This window comes from Rhinatrema bivittatum, chromosome 9 (genome assembly GCF_901001135.1).
Source record: "Rhinatrema bivittatum chromosome 9, aRhiBiv1.1, whole genome shotgun sequence".
NCBI lineage: Eukaryota > Metazoa > Chordata > Amphibia > Gymnophiona > Rhinatrematidae > Rhinatrema > Rhinatrema bivittatum.
The window spans coordinates 224,935,877-224,956,655 of record NC_042623.1 but is presented as its reverse complement, the minus strand read 5'-3'; the positions used below and the strand labels follow the sequence as shown (position 1 = coordinate 224,956,655).

General features: G+C 45.3%; 1 protein-coding gene across 1 annotated transcript; it reads left to right on the top strand.

Moving 5' to 3' along the window:
- Positions 1-13,248: 13,248 nt before the first annotated feature.
- On the top strand, positions 13,249-14,259 carry LOC115099628 (probable G-protein coupled receptor 148). The gene has a single exon (XM_029617360.1). It carries the CDS (start codon positions 13,249-13,251, stop codon positions 14,257-14,259), a length of 1,011 nt encoding a protein of 336 aa, XP_029473220.1.
- Positions 14,260-20,779: the final 6,520 nt, after the last annotated feature.

The window sequence follows — 20,779 nt, the reverse complement described above, 5'->3', positions numbered from 1 at the left end:
AAGAAGGGAGCCAACATTGCCACTTGGTCTACGGAAGCTGTGACAGCATTTCAGAAATTAAAGGATGCCTTCTCAAGCAAACCATGTCTTTGCCATCCGGACCCTACACGACCCTTCGTGGTGGAAGTCTATGCCTCTGACGTAGGTGTAGGAGCTGTGCTAAGCCAGACCAATGACTCTAAGATCTTGCACTCCTGCTCATTCTTTTCCCGACATTTTTCACCAGCAGAGAAGAACTACGGCATTGGGGATAAAGAATTGCTGGCAATAAAAATGGCATTTGAAGAATGGCGCCCCTGGCTTGAAGGTGCACAACATCAGATCACTGTTTACACTGATCATAAAACTCTGGAGTACCTCCTTCACGCTCAAAGCCTTAACCATAGACAGGCGAGATGGTCTCTGTTCTTCATCAGATTTGACTTTGTGCTGAAATACCACCCTGGTGATAAGAATGTTAGAGCAGATGCATTATCTCGCTCTTTTCTCTCTGAAGACGTACCTGATGAACCCAAGCATATCATTGACCCAACTCCCGGGCAAGACCATTGTACCCTGCAATCTAAGAAAGAAATTGTTAGCATGGGCTCACAATTCGAAACTGGCTAGACATCCTGGTTAACGTAGAACACTGGTTAAGCTACAGAAGTACTATTGGTGATCCACCATGAAGGAAGACACCCTTGCGTATGTAGCTTCCTGTTCCAATTGTGCCAGACAGAAACCTCCACCTGGATGTCCTTGGGGCCTGCTTCAACCCTTGCCAGTACTAGATGAGCCCTGGACCCACATTGCAACAGATTTTGTGGTGGATTTGCCACTTTCTGGAGGTAACAATATCATCTGGGTTACAGTGGATCGATTTTAGAAGATGGCTCACTTCATGGCTCTCCCTGGCTTGCCTTCAGCCATGGAACTTGCTAAACTATTCATCAGTCACATCTTTCGCCTACATGGCATGCTGAAACACATTGATTCTGACAGAGGAGCTCAATTTACAGCAAAGGTCTGGAAAGCTTCATGTAAAAAATTCGACATCACACTTGACTTCACCTCTGCATACTATCCTCAGTCAAATGGCCAAACTGAGAGAATGAATAGAACTCTCAAACAGTTCCTCCGCGCCTATGTTGGTTCACGACAGAATGACTGGGCTGAACTGTTGCCCTGGGCTAAATTCGCCATCAATTCGCATCCAGCATCATCTACTGGATCTACACCTTTTGAAGTGGTCTATGGATGACAACCCTAATCACCTTTACCACTTCCACTTTCTGTGTCGTCCCTGGCAGCTCAATCTACTGCCAAAGATATACAGCAGCTCTGGAGAAAGACTAAAGAGATGCTCCAAAAAGCAGGACTAGGAGCTAAGAAAGGCTATGACGCTCACCGTAGCAAGGCTCCTGAATTCCAGCCTGGTGATAAAGTCTGGCTGTCTACCAAGCATCTGAGACTCAAACTTCCATCTGCTTGATTTGCTCCACACTTTGTCAGACCCTTTCCTGTTCTCCGATGATTGGGCACACTCACCTATAGTCTGAAACTTCCTCCAGCTATGAAGACTCATAATGCATTCCATGTTTCACTGCTGAAACAGCTTGTTCTTAGCGAGTTCTCCACCAAGACACCTGAACCTACTCCTGTTGATGCAGAAGAAGACATCGAGTACAAGGTTGATGCCATCCTTGATGTAAGAAAGAGAGGCAGAGTTTGGGAATACCTCCTGTCATGGGAGGGATACAGACTAGAAGAAAACTCTTGGAACCATTGGCTAATATCATGGATAAAGATATGCTTCGTAAATTTCATCTATCGCATCCTCAAAAACCAAGACTAGGTAGGGGGTCTGGAGGGGGCCCTTTGAAGGAGGGTACTGTTGCGTCCATCGGTCTCAGACGGCTTCGACCTCTGTGCCTCACCTTTCTTCCTTCTCTCTCCTCAAGCCTTGGGAAGATGGCTGCTGCTGCGTCTTCATGCTGCTCTCTCTGGCGATCCCGGAATGGCAACGGCGACTGTGTTCACCATGTTTTTTCTGAGGGCCTCCTAGGATGTGCACGCACACCACCCACGTCTTTATCCACGTCATGGTGGGAACCTCAGGGGTGTCCCCCTCGAGTGTCGTCACGCCATTCAGGTATTTAGCCTGCCCTTCGTTAGCTAACAAACTGAGTTAGCAAGGATTGGATTGCCTCCAGTCTAAGCTGTTCTGCCACTTCCTTTCTGCCGCTGGAAGCTCTCTCTGCCCTCTGGGGCCATTTATCTCTAACATGGGTACCCGCTTCTCGGGGGCCCTATGCTTTCTTTCAGGTGCCTATCTGGGATACCAGGTACTCGCGCCTTGAGGGCTTGCTCTCCCTGCCTTGGTGCCTACAATTCAACTACTTCTGCCAGCCAGGATCTCATCAATACAGCTATCTACTTCAGTGAGTAATCTAACCTTGTCAGTCTGTCTCACCTACAGCTCAGCGCTGGGAGCCTGCATTCGGGACTTCCTCTACTACCTTACGCTACCTACCATCTACTCAAGTGTGGGACTGGTCTCCTCTGCTGAGGACCCCTGGACTACTTCCACTGGATTACCTCACTGCTGCCGCCTCCTGAGCAGTATCTCCAAGCTGTATAATAAATACAAATCTTCTGTGTTACGTGTCTAGAGTCTAGCCTAGTACTGTGGTTCCTCATGGGGCTCCTCCCCGTGGGAGTGGCCATCGCCGCAGTACCCAAGAATCCACTACAATACCTCAAAACCATAACAGGATTAAAAAAGCACTGCTGTCCCAATATATGTGAGTCTGCAAAACTGCCCACAGACGCAGTGCAGTGCCTTGATATACACTACAACTGAGACTGCTCTGTGTGCACAAACAAAAGAAACAGCAGAGAAAATACTTGACTGGAATCCTGAGCCAGCACAATTTCTAGTGATGCTGCTTCTTGTTTGAATACCAACTCACACTATCTCCCACCCACACCCTGCCTGTGCCTGCAACTACCTACCCCAGGGGGGTAAGATAAGCAGCAAAATGCCACTGCTAGCAGCTTGTCTCAGTGAGACAGAGAGACCGTCTGAGTTCAATAAAAAAAAGTGTGGTCAAAAAAAGCCTGGCTGGCACTGCAGCAAAAACAAATATCTTTTTCATTGGAAAATTCTATCAAAGTAGCTAGCAATTGAATACAGATTTGAGACACTCAGACTAGCTCTGAGTAAAGCCACCTCCCCGGACCACCCCCGCAAAGAAAGAGCATTGCATGCCGCGTGCTTAAGTTATAAATAGTACAGCGTCATCAGGAACAGTGTCACAAAGCACTAAGTGAGAGCGGTGATTGGCTGCATTAGAAAAATGCTTATCTCTGATAGGTTGCATTCTCATCTCCTTGCCAACCTGTCTGACCCAGTCTATGACAGGGCTGTGAGGTCACTTATGACTCACAGGAAAAGGCTGGTTTTTCTTATGGATACTCCCAAATGGCCTTCTCCTATTTCAAACGGCTGCTAAGAAACCACTGCAAACCAAAAGAATGAAACTAATATGATATGTTTTATTTGTGGGGGATCGCCATGCATTTCGTGAACCCACGAATCAAACGAACAGGGACTTATGCGTTGCGGATTGCACATTCGTTGAAAACAAATGCATATCCCTAGTGTTCATGCCCCGAGGTTCAAAACTGTATAGTTTAAATATCCATCGTTGTTCTTGTTGAGGAAAGTTTTCTATCTCTGTCACCACCTCTTATGTCATTGACCACTCGATCAATGACACAATAGTTCAAATCAGAAAATGTCTGTTTAAATTCTAATGTTGAAATTGGATTTTGTGGACCCTTGAGCTGGCTTGGACAGGTGATGGCACACTGTGTGAGGACCCACAGTGGAGGTCAAAGCCGGGAGGTGGTAAGGGGCAGGAGACCGGTTGAATCTTCACCACTGGAAGCTGAGGTCCCCCCCCGGGAGGAGCCCTTGAGGACCCAGGCCACTTGGACTTACGTGCGGTCTCCTGTGTGTGAGTCTTGAAGAGGAATCCAGGAATCCTGAGGAGTACCGAAGCTGAAGGCAGGAGGCCAACTGGGACTTCACCATTGGAAGCCCAAGGTCCCCCCAGGAGGAGCCCGTGAGGACCCGAGCTGCTTGGACTTAGGTGAGGCCTCCTGGATGAAGCTGAACAGGACACCGGGAGCAAGAAGAAGTCATGGACCAGGAACAGAAGCTGAAGTCAGAAGCCAGAGGACGAAGCTGAAGTCAGAAGCCAGAGGACGAAGCTGAAGTCAGAAGCCAGTGGATGAGCCAAAGTCAGAAGCCAAAGTAAGGAACCAGGAACAGCAACTAGCAACCTCCGAAACAGGGAGAACCTCGTTGCAAGGCGAGGAACAGGACTGACTGCAGGGTTTAAATCCCTGCCAGCATCTGACATCCTTCAGGGGTGGAGCCACCGGTTCTTGTGCTGGTCCCTTTAAAAGTTGTGCCCCAGCGAGCGTGCGCCTACAGAGGCAGAGCCAGAGGATGTCGATGGCGTCTCCCTCACAGAGGGAGCGCTGCGGCAGCAGCAGCTTCGATGAGGCCTGCTTAGGCCTGGTCGGCTTCTCTTTGCAGCGCTCCCTCTGTGCGGGAGACGCCACCGATGTCCTCTGGCTCCGGTGTCCAACAATGGATACCAGGACACCGGGAACAAGAAGAAGTCGCGGACCAGGAATAGAAGCTGAAGTCAGAAGCCAGTGGACGAGCCTGAAGTCAGAAGCCAGTGGACGAGCTGGATTCCTCTTCAAGACTCACACACAGGAGACCGCACGTAAGTCCAAGCGGCCTGGGTCCTCAAGGGCTCCTCCCGGGGGGACCTCGGCTTCCAGTGGTGAAGATTCAACCGGTCTCCTGCCCCGTACTGCCTCCCGGCTTCGACCTCCACTGTGGGTCCTCACACAGTGCGCCATCACCTGTCCGAGCCGGCTCAAGGGTCCATGAAATCCAATTTCAACAGTTTGCAAGGCCATGGACCTGGCGGACGTGGCTGGCCTAATGGCCATCCCCGGAATTGCACAGCGTCTACAGTAGCAGCAGCTCTGCCCAGATGTCCTGACGGCGACAGTAGAGAGACTGGCCAACCGCCTGGATGCCCCACCTGCGACAGCCCCTCCTGCACTGGTTTCCTTGCCCGATTCCGGACCAGCGACCCCCACACAACTGCCGGTACCACCCAGGTACTCGGGGGAAGCGAAACAGTGTCGCGGATTCCTCAACCAGTGCTACATGTGCTTCACCCTGCTGCCTTCTCAGTTTCCGAATGACCTAGTAAAGACCAGCTATATAGTGTCCTTGCTTGACGGGAAGCCCCTGGCCTGGGCCTCCCCATTGTGGGAACGTAAGGATCCCATTCTTGGAAATCTGGAACAGTTCATTTCCGTCTTTCGACACATTTTTGATGAGCCTGCCCGCCGACCTAAAGCGGTTGCCGAGTTACTTCAGTGGTTGCCGAGTTACTTCAATTACGCCAAGGTACTCGTTCCCTCGCAGAGTACACGGTTAAATTCCATACGTTGGCCGCCGAACTGGACTGAACAGGGCACCAGGAACAGAAGCTGAAGTCAGAAGCCAGAGGACGAAGCTGAAGTCAGAAGCCAGAGGACGAAGCTGAAGTCAGAAGACAGTGGACGAGCCGAAGTCAGAAGCCAGAGACAGGAACCAGGAACAGCAACTAGCAACCTCTGAAACAGGGAGAACCTCGTTGCAAGGCTAGGAACAGGACTGACTGCAGGGTTTAAATTCCTGCCGGCGTCTGACGTCCTTCGGGGGTGGAGGTGCCGGTTCCCACGCTGGTCCCTTTAAAAGTTGTGCCCCAGCGCGCATTCGCACGCCTAGAGGGGCAGAGCCAGAGGACGGCGGCGGCGTCTCCATCGCAAAGGGAGTGCCGCGAAGAGAAGCTGACCAGGCCCAAGCAGGCCTCATCGAAGCCACTGCTGCCATGAGGCAACCTGCGGTAAGTAGGGAGCCGGCCTGCTGGGGTCCGCTGGTCAGTGGCGCAACAGTTAAACAATGAGAAATTATGGGTGCTTCCATCTTATTATTCTTCAAACAACTCTTATGTTCAGACAGTCGTGTTCTAAGAGCTCTTGTTGTTTTTCCCACATATAAAAGGGAACAAAGACATGAGATAACATAAAATAAAGTCAGATGAACAGGTGGTGAAATAAGTCATATTTTCATAGATCCAAAGGATTAATAAAATGATTGGTTTGTAACATATTGGAACAAAATGAGCATTTACCACAGTGATAATGTCCACACATTGGAGTGCCTTCTAAAGTGCATGAATTGTTTTGCTTATGATTAGGTAAAAGAGCTGGACTCACGAGTTCTTTGATGTTCCTAAACTGTGTATATGAAATACGGATATGAAGTTCTTTGAATCGAGGATGTAATTTTAAAGTGGAAAAATATTTCTTCATAATTTTAAGTAAACTCGGTGTTAAACTATTTAGTAACAAAACTGATGATACCCTCAACAGTACTGTTTGATCTTAATCTGGATAATAACATGTCTCTATTTGCAAAATGAGCTCTCTTATAAGCATGGCTGATTAATCTATAAGGATAGCCATATTCCAATAATTGACCAGATAATCTTGAGAATGTTTCTTGAATTCACTAATTTGTGTACAGTTTCTCCTGATTCTGAGAAACTGAGAATAAGGTAAACTATCTTTGAGATGAAAAGGATGAAAACTTCCATACTGCAAAAAAGTATTGTGATCTGTCGTTTTCTTAAACAAGGTGGTCTCCAAATTGCCATCTTCAGACTTATAAATGCAGACATCCAAAAATGAAATAGCAAACAAATTATAAGCCATAGAAAACTGGATTTCCTTGTCACAGCTATTTAACCAAATATGAAATCGTTCAAGTTCACGAAGGGATCCAGACCACAGAACAAAAACATCAATATAATCTATAAACGAAGAGCATTCTATCCAGTCCTTTTCAAACCTCTCCATATAAAGATTTGCCAAAGACGGTGCCATGGTCCCTTCAAAAATAAAATAATTTCTGGTTAATGCAAGCCTCGTGAAATGCATAATGAAGCTAGTAGTTACACCGTGCGGTTGCGTTCTGTGACTAAGGAGATCTCTAACAACATTCATTAATGGAATTTGAGGTATAGAAGTATATAAAAATTTAACATCAAATGTGACAAGATACATCGCACTACAATCTTCCTCAAAATCATGCAAAATGTTCAAAAATTAGTTGTATCCTTTATGTAAGAATTTATTCTGCACACATGTGACTGCGAACCTCCTCAGCCTCCCAACCCAGACAACCCATCCAGGTTGTCTGATTTCATTACGACCATGTTTCTGCACCATGTTGAGTAGAGATGTGAATCGTGTCCTCGATCGTCTTAACGATCGATTTCGGCTGGGAGGGGGAGGGAATCGTATTGCCGTTTGGGTGTGTAAACTATCGTTAAAATCGTGAGCCGACACACTAAAACCCCCTAAAACCCACCCCCGACCCTTTAAATTAAATCCCCCACCCTCCCGAACCCCCCCCCCAAATGCTTTAAATAACCTGGGAATCCAGCGGTGGTCCAGAACGGCGGCGGTCCGGAACGGCCCCCTCAATTGAATCCTGTTGTCTTCAGCCGGCGCCATTTTGCAAAATGGCCGCCGCAAAATGGCGGCGGCCATAGACAAAAACGATTCGACGCAGGAGGTCATTCCGGACCCCCGCTGGACTTTTGGCAAGTCTTGTGGGGGTCAGGAGGCCCCCCCAAGCTGGCCAAAAGTTCCTGGGAGTCCAGCGGGGTTCAGGAAGCGATTTCTTGCCGCGAATCGTTTTCCGTACGGAAAATGGCGCCGGCAGGAGATAGACTGCAGGAGGTCGTTCAGCGGCGGTCCGGAACCCCCGCTGAACGACCTCCTGCAGTCTATCTCCTGCCGGCGCCATTTTCCGTACGGAAAACGATTCGCGGCAAGAAATCGCTTCCTGAACCCCGCTGGACTCCCAGGAACTTTTGGCCAGCTTGGGGGGGCCTCCTGACCCCCACAAGACTTGCCAAAAGTCCAGCGGGGGTCCGGAATGACCTCCTGCGTCGAATCGTTTTTGTCTATGGCCGCCGCCATTTTGCGGCGGCCATTTTGCAAAATGGCGCCGGCTGAAGACAACAGGATTCAATTGAGGGGGCCGTTCCGGACCGCCGCCGTTCTGGACCACCGCTGGATTCCCAGGTTATTTAAAGCATTTGGGGGGGGTTCGGGAGGGTGGGGGATTTAATTTAAAGGGGCGGGGGTGGGTTTTAGGGGGTTTTAGTGTGCCGGTTTTCCTGCCCTCCCCCCTTCCCCCGATTTACGATTTTTTAACGATAAATCGGGGGAATTGGTATTGTATCGTGGCCCTAACGATTTTTGATGATTTAAAATATATCGGACGATATTTTAAATCGTCAAAAAACGATTCACATCCCTAATGTTGAGGTGCAAGATCTACTCACTCATGCGCACACTGTGCATTTCCTCACACTCATCTCCTGCCTATACACCATTTGGCAGGAAGCTCTTCTGCCATCTGAGGGTGAGACCCCCCCCCCCCCCCACCCCCAGTGGCTATCCTTCTATTCCCATCATATCCCAAGGCCTATCGGGGACCTGAGCTGGAGAATTTTGCCTGGTGCTCTCAGCACAGGTTAGTTTTTAGCCTGTTTCATAGATTCCTCACCCTGTTGTCCCTTCTTCAGTGAGTCATAGTCTGTTTTTCTTGTATTTTTCTTTTGTGTAGACTGCATCTCCTTTTTACTTTCCTTAAAAACCTGCTTCTGCAGTTCTGGCTTCATTTCTCCGTCCACATGTTTATTTTTGGGTGCACCATACCCAGACTCCAACATATAGAGCAAGGGACCTCCTCCTCAGCCTCCTCCTGGCTCTTACAAAAATAGCCATCTATAAGACCAGGAGGCAACAACTGGATGGGGAGGCACCTATGAACAGTGTGGTCTTATTCTGGACATTGGTGGGCTCCCGCCTCCAAGCAGAGACTATATTGCTGTATCTAGTGGCTTGGTGGATGCTTTTGCCAGCCAATGGCACTGAATAAGTTGCACAATTGTGCATGTTATAATCGCACGTCCATGTGTGCGCGCCGGGTAGCGCACGCACATGGACATGCACTCACAACTTTATAAAATCTACCTCTTAGGGTGCAAAAACACAAGGGAAAGGTAAAGTATTGGAGATGAAATTCTTCTAAACACATAAGAAGAGTGGGATCTAGGGGTGATTGTATCTGATGATCTTAAGGTGGCCAAACAGGTAGATAAAGCAATGGTAAAAGCTAGAAAGATGCTTGGCTGCATAGGGAGAGGAATGGTCAGCAGAAAAATGGAGGTGATATTGCCCCTGTATAAGTCCCTAGTGAGCAGGGGCGGATTGGCCTATCAGGGGATCGGGCATCCCCCGGTGGGCCAGTCACTCCAGTCAAGTGGTCTGCCTTGCGCGGCTGTGACAGAGCTGCGCTCTGCAGACCACATGATGTGTCCTGGGCCGGTCTGGGCGGCGAATACCCAGGCCGGTCATCCTCGGGAATCCGCCGCTGCTGGTGAGACCTCATTTGGAATACTATGTACAATTCTGGAGACTGCACTTTCAAAAGGATATAAACAGGATGGAGTCGGTCCAGAAGGTGGCTACTAAAATGATCCGTGATCTTCATTCTACAGCATATGGGAATAGACTTAAAGATCTAAATATGTACACCGTGGAGGAAAGGCGAGATAGGGGAGATATGATAGAGACATTAAAATATCTCAAATGAATCCATGCACACTAGGCGAGCCTCTTTCAACAGAAAGGAGTCTCTAGAATGAGGGATTATGAGATGAGGTTGAAAGAGGGTAGACTCAGAAGTAATCTTAGTAAATATTTCATTACAGAGAGAGTGGTGGATACATTTAACAGCCTCCCAGTGCACGTGATGGAGACAAAAACAGTATCTGAATTCAAGAAAGCATGGGATAAATATAGGGGATCTCTAAGGAAGTGATGGGAATTATAAAGGTAAAATAATTGGATAGATGGGCAGACTAGAAGGGCCATACATTTTTTTCTGCCATCATGTTTAATAAATTCTCCTTCCTCTTCCCGGATTGCAAGTTCCACCACAACTGTTTGGTGTGCAACAGTGCTCATCCTGCCTTGAAGTGCGGAAAGCATCCCGCGGGGATCAGGCAAGCTGCAGTACTAAGCAGTAAGTCTTTGTTGTTTCACACCCCCACTCCTGTAGATGTCCATGCCATGGTGCCTTGGTTGGGGAAGTACCTGCTTCAGAGAGGGGCAGCAGTTTTGAGGGAAGGGTTTACTGTGGGTTTCCTCATACTTTATACGGGCCCTGGAGGGAGTGGTGGTAGGAGTAGGAATTCCCGGTCTACGGGTACCTTTGTGGCACTGCTGCAGGAGAAATTGGATGGGGAATGTGCCCTTGACAGAATTGCAGGCCCCTTCCTGGCTCTTCATTTTCAGTGGATGAATTTGTCTCCTTTGGCTGTAATCCCCAAGAAAAAGGCTGGGCAATATCATTTGATCTTGAACTTGTCTTTCCCAGTTAGATCATCTGTAAACTATTTTGCCCTGTCTGAATTGTGTACTGTGAAATATGCCTCCTTTGCGTCTGCAATAGAGTTAATTTGGGCAGTGGGTACTGGGGCATTGCTGGCGAAGGCAGAAATTGAATCTGCTTTTCATTTATTGCCCATACATCTGGATTGTTTTCCACTGCTTGGCTTCAGGTACCAGGGGGCAATATTATGTGGATGGAGCAAAGAGAAGGGTGCAGCGTGGGGAGGGAAAGGAGGGGAGAGGGGTGAATGAAAGGGAGGGGTTGGGGTCTCACACCTGGAGGGTGGAGGCAGTGGTGGTAGAAAGGGCGAGACCCAGAGGGAGCCACTGCAACCAAAGAAAGGAAGGAAAGACAGAGAGGATCAGCAGCTGTAGAAATAAAAGCAAGAGAGAGGCCCTGGTAGAGCTGCTGGTTGTGGAAGAAAGGAAAACTGGAAAGAGGCCGTGGCATGAGGAAGTGTGTGTGGTGCAAATAAGAGAAAGAGGGGATGTGTGAGAGAGCATGTATGAGAAGGAGGGAGCACGTGTGTATTTATTTGTTAGAGAGTGTTTGAATATTAGTTTGTGCATCCCCACACCCTCTCACAAATCCACAATCTCGAGGTGAATGGAAACCAAAGGCTCCCAGGTATGGAGAATGGGGAATATTTTTTATCTTTATTAGTTTTAATTATTGGCTGTTTGATGTGTCTGCTGTTTTGAAATATTTTATTGGTGTTTGAGAATTTAAAAAAAAAATTGAGTTTTTAATTATTTGTTTTATATGTCACTTGTTTTAAAATATGTGTTCTTTTTGTTAGTATGGATTTACTGTTATGAGTGATGTTTTATATTTCTTGATTTTATTTTATGTTTTATGAGGAATAGTAATATTTCAGTTTTTCCATTGTTGCACTGCATACAGAGTCTGGCTTGTTGCAGTTTCCAATTCAGTTTTTGTTTACAAGGGGAAATGTTCTGCTAGCTTGTTTCTGTGTAGGGATCTATATCAGCTTGGTTTGTTCATTTCCTAATAATAGGTGTATTGATGTTTTAGGGTCTGATGTAATATTTGCAGTGTTGCCTTTTCATAGGTAGTGTTGTTACCGTTGAGTGCTGGGCAGTTAGTGCTGTCTTGATATGGGAGGTTTACTATATTGTAATTGTAGTTCAGTTTACTCATGGTTTTTGGAGGGTCAAGTCCACTCCCAATCCTTGTTAAAAGAGGCTTAGTACCATATGGGTTCCGTGTGTCTTTTTTTGCATGGATTTATGGTTGGCATCATAATAGGGCATATAAATATAATAAATGTTGTTTTAACATAATATTCTACTTTGAATATCCTTTGTCTTATTATTATATGCATAATTTTTAATGGTGTGTGGGAAGGAATGGGGTCTGGGGGCAGGGAACAAAGCTGTAAGGTTTGCCTAGGGCTCCTAATTCCCTTGCACCGGCCCAGAGAGAGTACACCACACACAGACAGTCACCATTCACCCATCTCTTACTTCCCCAGGGCAGATGCTGGGGAAGGGTAGCAGGCAGGTGGTAGGGTTACTAGGAGTGTGATAGGGTTTCCAGCTTCTTAGAAATATTATCATTGACACTCTTCTGGGAACCCTTCCCCAGCGTTTCAAATTGCCCAAAATGCCAGACTTCAAGATCAAATCTCACTGATTTGATCTGTGCCTTACGGGGGCATGGGGGGGGAGAGGCGCCATCTCATCTCTTGCCTCAGGCAGCAGATTGCCTTGAGCCGCCCCTGCTTAGTAGTGGGGGAGGGATAAAGAAATACCACAGAATTAAGATATATGTCTGCATGGTGGACCAAGTAGCTCTCATCTGCAGATATCTTCCATGTTCCTATATTTAAAAAAACAAACTTGTTTTTGCAGATTGTGAAATTTATTTTACATACTGCATGACAAACTGGTGAATACACTAAACAGCCCTACTTGTTTGCATTTATGTCTAGAGTTTACATAGCTTCTGTTACTGATTACATTTACTCAATCAATACATTGCACATGTGATTGCCTCAACACAGTGTTTGATCATATTTATGGCTTTTCTACATCAACACACATGGAATGTCTCCTTTTATCCTCCACAACTGTTTAATCAATTCAATATTCCATCTGTCTCTCTGCTGTGCTAATGTAATGTGACTACAAACAGCGCAATACTGATGAGCAACCGAGTCATTCCCTGATCTCTCAGAGAGGCAGCACTTTTCTGAACACCAAACCATGATTGAAGTAATGGCTGCAAGACGTTTAGGGAAGGAATAATTGCTGGGATCCTGCTCCTCTCAGACGAAGCTGAGGACATGCAGGGCTTTTGCTCCACTCATTGAAATCTGAGTTGCCGCTGGGATTCTGCTCCTCTTGTTTGGAGCTAAGGCAGGGATTCTGCGCCTCTCATTGGAATATAAGGCATCCCTGGGATTCTGCTTCTGTTTCCTCTCGATGAGAGCCGGGCATCCATGGGTAGATCCTCATACTGATGTGTTCCATCAGAGGAGCTGGGACTAATATGCAGCTGGATAACAGTGTTAAAAGTATATTTTGCCAGTCCTCTCCTTTCATAAAAGATAAAGGAGCAACAGGTAAGAGAGAGAAATGAATCACTCAGACTGTGGCCACATCAGGATCCTTAACGCCTCAGTTATGCACTTCCAGAGAGAGTTACATTCAAACCGCTCCCTTATGCTGGCACAGCCCTATGCACCATTGCTGCGTGAGTGGGTCATCTCCTCCACATACTGGGAAATGAATCTGTTTGTCATTCCCACCCTCCTATGCCTTCTTGCTGCAGCAGTCCTCGTCCCTTCCATCCTCTTCGTGATATTCTCCAGTGCTGGCATCCGTCAGGAGATCAGATTCCTGCTACTGGGTAATGCCCTGTTTTCTGACCTGGTTTACTTGATATTTTACAGCCTCATCACAGTCCTGAATGCAGCCAATCTCAAACTGCCTAGACCTGCCTGTGAGCTGCTGCTCTTCCTGCTGGCACTGACATATTGTGCAGGGCTGCTGACTGCTGCGGCCATGGTCCTGGACACTTACCTGGCTGTTCTCTGGCCTCTGCATTATATCTCTGTTTTCACTCCTTCAAGAGCTAAGAAACTGATACTGTTACTCTGGCTCTTGTCTTGCTTTTTCCCAGCAATGATCTTATTAGTGTTGTGCGTCACCCAGAAAGCAGAGCCTTGCCCAGTGGAAGTATGCTCCGTGCCAGTCATCTTGGTGATGATGCTGCATGGTGACGATGTCACCAAATTCTGCTACATCATTCTCGTCACTGCAGTTTTACTCTGCTTGACGCTCATCCTCTGCTGTTATATTACACTGTGTTTTAAAACCAGAGACTCTGGCATATGGAAAGGGGTGTCCTCCAGAGCGAGTGTGACTTTCTTAATGCATCACACTATCCTTTTCTTTTACTTCTGCCCTCTTCTGCTCCTCATAGTAGAAACTTTGCTTTACGTCAATAAAATCATTGGGCTGAGGACAGGACTGTGGGTTACCCTGACCATTTGCAATGTCCTGGTAGTGTTGCCTAAGGCACTGTCACCATATTTGTATGGGTTGAGATACAGGGAGATAGCAAACTCTCTCAAACTCATCTTCAGACTGAAGCGTGTTAGCCTAGTGTCACCTGCACTGGCTCTTTCATGAAGCCTTCTGCCAATGGCAACTCCTGGGAGAAAAAAGGAAACATTCCAGAGGCATAGGCTGGTACAGCTGTGATCAGTCTTAATGTGAAACTTGACCTCATCTAAGTTGTCACCAGACAGGTCATAGTAATGGACTTTTCACTCCTCACTATTATAGAGCTCTATTTACAGATTACATCACGCCATCTTTGCTGTTCATTAAGGACTTCCTTGTATATTTTTTTTTAGCTAATGTTTTTGATGTGTTTATTGTAAACCACTAAGAAATGTGATTGGCAGTATAGGATTTTTTTTGTAATTAAATAAATAAATAAATATATTGGTTAATAATTGTATAGATCACAATCTTGAAACTTTGGTCCAGAATCAAGCTCCATTCTTGATCTTGTTTTCCATAGGAAAACCAGCCTTATACGATCATCATTTATTTATTTAAAAACTTTTCTATACCGTTGCTAAGTTAAATACCATCGCAACGGTTTACATGTAGGCACATATTTAATGAGGGTAAAAGCGTACAATAGTACATTCTAACAGGTGCCGTTAAAGGTTCGGTTACAATATATCATTAGACATAGACATTTAGCGAAGTAGTTCATGACCAGTTGTACCAAGGTACTTACACGGGTAGTTTTATCACACATAGTATTATAGTTATGTTTGTTGTGGTGTAGAGTTCATAGACTAATCTATTGTAAAGTTCTACGTACTGTGTGTCTGTGCCTTTCTGTCTTTTCCTGAATAATTTCTCTCTATTCTTTCGTCTCTTTGTAAAATGCTTGTTTAAAAAGCCATGTTTTTAAACTTTTCTTGAATGTCTTTAGATCACTTTGTATTCTGTGTATTTGTCTCTCACCTAATAATGTTTGAGCCGTTCATTCAGTTTCATTTAAATTTCTGTCACAGATGTTAGAGCGTCCAGTGAATTCTGGCTTCCATTTTCACATGCTCTCCATGCCCCTAACAATTGGTATTCCTTCTTTCTTTTTTTTTATTTCTAACAGGGCAGTGGTTCCTAGCCCAGTCTGTGGGACGTACCCAGCCAGTCTGGTTTTCAGGATATCCACAATGGATGTTGATATAGATTTACAGATGGTAGAGGCAGTGGTTGCAAATTATCTCATTGTGGATGTCCTCAACACCTGACTGGCTGGGCATGTCTCAAGGACGGGTTTGAGAATGACTGCCACAAGGAACAGGCAAGTTCGGTTCAGATGAAACTCGCAGGGGGTCGGAGCACATTGTGATGTCAATGAACAATTTAAAGCTACCCTTCTGTGGGTCAGTGTCTGCGGCCACCAGCTGACTTCATTATTTACAAAGTTTCCTGTAGAGAAAAACCTTTTTCTAATGTTTAATGATCTACTTATTCAAAAATTCTCATAGCAAATATAAGAACATAAGAAATTGCCATGCTGGGTCAGACCAAGGGTCCATCAAGCCAAGCATCCTGTTTCCAACAGAGGCCAAAACCAGGCCACAAGAACCTGGCAATTACCCAAACACTAAGAAGATCCCATGCTACTGATGCAATTAATAGCAGTGGCTATTTTCTAAGTCAGCTCGACTATTTATTTATTTATTTATCGGGTTTTATATACTGTTGTTCAGCTTTGCCATCACAACGGTTTACAAGTTTCGATCGGAGATAGATAATTTACAGAGACCGGCAGCTCTCTCTCTGGGATTCAGTAACAGGACACGCATATTGTCATAACAGATTTCTCTACTAAAGAAAGAAACTGGTAGGGTGTACACAGTCATTTTTTTCCTTTTGTTTTGTTTTCGTTTATTTAAAACAAAAAAGAAAAAACAAAATTTAAAAAAGAAACAAAAAAAATTGGCGCCCTCCCACTCACAAGCCCTCAACAGATTGGTGTTCATGGTCGCAGACTGAGGCCAGTGCCATTTTAAATGTCTTCTGTACAAAATGGCAGTGACCTCAGTCTGCCAGCATCAATTTCAATCACAGGAGCAATTGGGAATTACTCTTGCCCTGCGAAAAACATCAGCTTGGTAGGAGGGTCGGAGTGGGGATGGAATTTTTTTCATCTGGCAGCAAACTCTTTTAAAATGAAAGGAATGAAAATAAATGAAATGTGGATCATTTTTTCTTTTGTTTTGTTTCAAAAACACGTAGAAATGAACAATGAAATTTCATTTACATATCCTGTTTTATTTCAAATGAGTAAGCATCCCTAAAAATTAGCAGGCCAATATTCAGCTGGGCAGAAAGAGGATAACTTAGGCTCATCCATCTAACTTATACTGGATATTCAGGGCTGCAGGCACACTGCTGACTATACCCAGCTATCATCAGATGTTAGCCAGATGAGTTTATCTAGCTAAATTTAGGGCTGCTTTTATGAAGTCCAAAGTTATCCATCTAACATAGCTGAATAATTCTGAATAACATGGTAACATAGAGGCCAATATTGAAAATCTTTTAGCCAGATAATGCACAAGATATCCAGCTAAATGGCAAGTTTTGAATATTCCTCTTACTTGTACAGCTAACGTTTAGTGGATATTTGGAGTTAGATAAATAAGTTATCCATCTCTCTCCAAACATAGAAACATAGAAATGACGACAGAAGAAGTATCAGTCTTTCTCCCCTGCCGTTGAAGCAGAGAGCTATGCTGGATATGCGTGAAGTATCAGTCTTTCTCCCCTGCTGTTGAAGCAGAGAGCTATGCTGGATATGCGTGAAGTATCAGTCTTTCTCCCCTGCTGTTGAAGCAGAGAGCTATGCTGGATATGCATTGAAAGTAAAGTATCAGACTTTCTCCCCAGATGTGGTTAAGAGCAGGTCAAAAGTTATCCAGCTTTGTGTAGCTGAATAACTTTATCCTTAACCAGTTATATCCAAAGGAATATAACCGGCTAGGTTGCGCTATAGAGGTTTAAAAAAAAAAAAGACTGAATTACTGTTCCTCCCCCAACCCAAGCAATCACCATAGGCACTCCAGGGCAGAGCCACTACTTCCAAACCCCTCTGAGAAGATGTTTACCTTAAAACCAGAAGGGGATCCAGGGCCAGCCTCCCCCTTCCCTTGTCCGCTCCCTTGTTCAACTTAAAAGTGCCATACTGACCACACCACTGCCTCCCTTCAGTCCTATCTCACCACCTTCTCTAACCCTTCCACCCTGCCAGTACCTTGAAATACTGTAGCCCACAGGGGTGGATTGTGGGGAAATAGTGGCCCGGGGTATTTTTCTCCATACTGGCCCATGGGTACCCAATTACACATACAAGATAATTTACATATATAATTTACATATATATGCACACACCACTTAAAACATAAAAAAAAGCTATCCGGCATGCACATGTTATAAAATCAATGGGCCGCGCCCACATATATCATTTATAAAATATTTCAGTAAGTACTTTCATTCAACAAGAAACCTGTTGTGCTGCTGCTCATGTACTCACTTAGGAGGTAATTTTCAAAGGAGTTGCATGTGTATATGTAACATACTAATTTAGCAATTTTCAAAAGTTCATTTATGCACTTTCAGTGCACTTACGCATCTAAGAGCTATTGATTATTCTTCCTCCCCATCTGGACTCTACCCGGACCTCAAGCACTCCTAGTTAAGGCTGAAGCACAGAGAATGGGGGATCTACGACACATTTCAAACAGTTAAAAAATAGATTATCAGATAATTAATATTTCATATAAAATGTATAAATAATTTCCCAAACACCAATAAAATATTTCAAAACGGCAGACAATACCCAACAATTAAAACCAATAAAGATTTAAAAATCCCCTATTCTTAAATAAATAACATGTTTCAGAACATTTTCTTTTGATTCCAAAAGCTCAGAGATGGTCAGGAGTGAGAGATGTGCACAGACTTTCTCCTCTTGCTCTCATATACACACATTTAACACATCTAGAACTCACTGACACACACATGTTCAAACACACACAGTCACACACACTCATTGACTCATACACACAGGCAGTCACATACGCTCACTGACTGACACTCTCTCACATGCTGACACACACAAATCCTTAGTCTCACACACTTTTTCAGACATAAAAACGCTCAGTCTCAAACACACTTTCTCATATTTTGTCAGATGCTCAGTGACACAAATGCCCTGTCTCTCACACACTTTCTCACATGCTAACACACAAATATTCAGTCTCACACACATTTTCTCAGTGTCACACATGCTTACTCACACAGTCACATACACTCACATACTGTCTCTCCTCCATCCCCCAAAAAATGCAGAAGCAATAGCAGCAGCCTATTAACTTTAAAAACTGGGGGAGGGGTTGTTTTTTTGTACTCACATTGGTGGTTAGGGGGATACAAACAAAGCCCTGGATTAACAGGTTCCTGGTGAGCTGACTGCCTGTTGCTGCGGAAGGAGGCAGGCTGTAAGCCTCCATACTGTTTTTTGTGGGGTTTTTTGTCGTGGTCCAAGGAGTAGGGGGACCCTCAGCAGAGGATCAGAAGATCTTGCAGCATAGAGCCAGCTGTGAGCCAGCAGTGGGAGGCCTACTGCCCGCCTCCCGAAGGGAGAGAGACAACCCAAGCCGATGAGGGGAGTGCCTACATAGTTTCAAGCCTCCATTTGACTCGGTTATTTACACTTTCGAATAATAGAAGGACTAGGGGGCATTCCATGAAGTTAGCAAGTAGCACATTTAAGACTAATCGGAGAAAATTTTTTTTCACTCAACGCACAATAAAGCTCTGGAATTTGTTGCCAGAGGATGTGGTTAGTGCAGTTAGTGTAGCTGGGTTCAAAAAAGGTTTGGATAAGTTCTTGGAGGAGAAGTCCATTAATGGCTATTAATCAATTTTACTTAGGGAATAGCCACTGCTATTAATTGCATCAGTAGCATGGGATCTTCTTAGTGTTTGGGTAATTGCCAGGTTCTTGTGGCCTGGTTTTGGCCTCTGTTGGAAACAGGATGCTGGGCTTGATGGACCCTTGGTCTGACCCAGCATGGCAATTTCTTATGTTCTTATGTGGGGGGCGGGCCTAGCCGACACAGCTGCAGCTCTGCCTCCTCAGACCTTGCAGCTTCTTCCTCGACCTTGGGCTGCACAACCCCGCCAATGCAGCTACGGCCTCTTTTCCTAGTGCCATGAAAGCCACCGCTGACACAGCAGCATTGTGCCGCCTCCTTAGCGAGAGCTAATGCTGAGACTCGGGGCACTGATGGGGCTAACGATGCCTCTGAGGGAAACTCTTGTAAAAGAAACGTGACTGGGGACCCAGTTTGGTCACAGCAGCCTTGCAGGGCTGGGGGCTGCTGCGACCAACACTAACCACGTGATTAACTGAAACGGCCCACTCGGGCATGCCCGAAGCCCCGATAGGCCAATCCGCCCCTGGTAGCCCAGGCCCAGCAATTCTAGCTAGGTGATCAGTGCTGGAAGCATAAGTTGCCAGTGTTTACCTTACACTTCCAGCATTGATCACCCAGTGAAAAGATCTTGCCAGTCTGTCCAGCAAGGTAGATGTTCAGGTTGTAACTGCTGCTTAGTGCAGGTTCCCCCCATTCCTTCTGTTTAGTGCTGTTACTGCTGCTGTGTACAGGTTCTATTGCATATCTTAGTATCATCCGCAAAAAGATACATTTTTCTAACCCCTCTACAATATAACTTGAATGATATTGAACAAAACCAGTCCTAGAACCAAACCCTAAGGCACTCCACTAATAACCCCTTCTCTCCCTACAATCTGTCTTCTGTCAGTCAACCACTTTCTAATCCATTCCACCATCTTGGAACCCATTCCCAGGCTATTCATTTTCTTTTTTTTTATCTCTTTATTTTGAAATAATTGAAAGCATATAACAGTTTGAATTAGCAACTATACGGCCATAAAGTTTGTATATAGCAATATATCATTCAGTAGCAGTCATCAACTTGGAGAGTACCAAACAAAAAAGGAAAAAAACAGCCAATACATACTTCAATTCGGACATTCACCCATTAAAAAGGTGTAGGTGGCGGGAGACCATAGTATTGATGATATATTCACCTTTCAAGTCATATTAAAGTTTTTTAGTTTCTGCTATGCCACATACTTGCGCTCTCCAATATATTATATATGGATTCAATCTGGCTGCCCACAACATTTGTCCCACCAACTGACGATATCTCCTGGGTATCAAGGAACCCTCTCATCTGCCCAGCAGGCCCATCATTGTCATGCCATATTCATGGACCCCCAGAATGTCAGATATTTCTTGTGTAATTTGCAACCAGAACTGATGTACTCCCTGACAGTACCACCACAATGCATGTAGGTGCCAACCTCACCACAATGCTGCCAACACAAAGGTAAAAAAGGAAGTATAACTAAATTAATCATATCTGCTTATTCCTTTTCCAAGGCCAGCCATGACACATCACCATCGTTAAGTCATTCATTGTAGACAAACAAGTTTTGTTGCCCAATAATAAATGTACAAATTAGGAAGTGCCATCCCCTGTTGTTGGGGGTTGTTTGGGCAACCACAACTGACTGAGCCTCACG

Excerpts from the sequence above, each read along its gene's own strand:
- LOC115099628 (XM_029617360.1), top strand. The coding sequence starts at position 13,249 with ATGCACTTCCAGAGAGAGTTACATTCAAACCGCTCCCTTATGCTGGCA.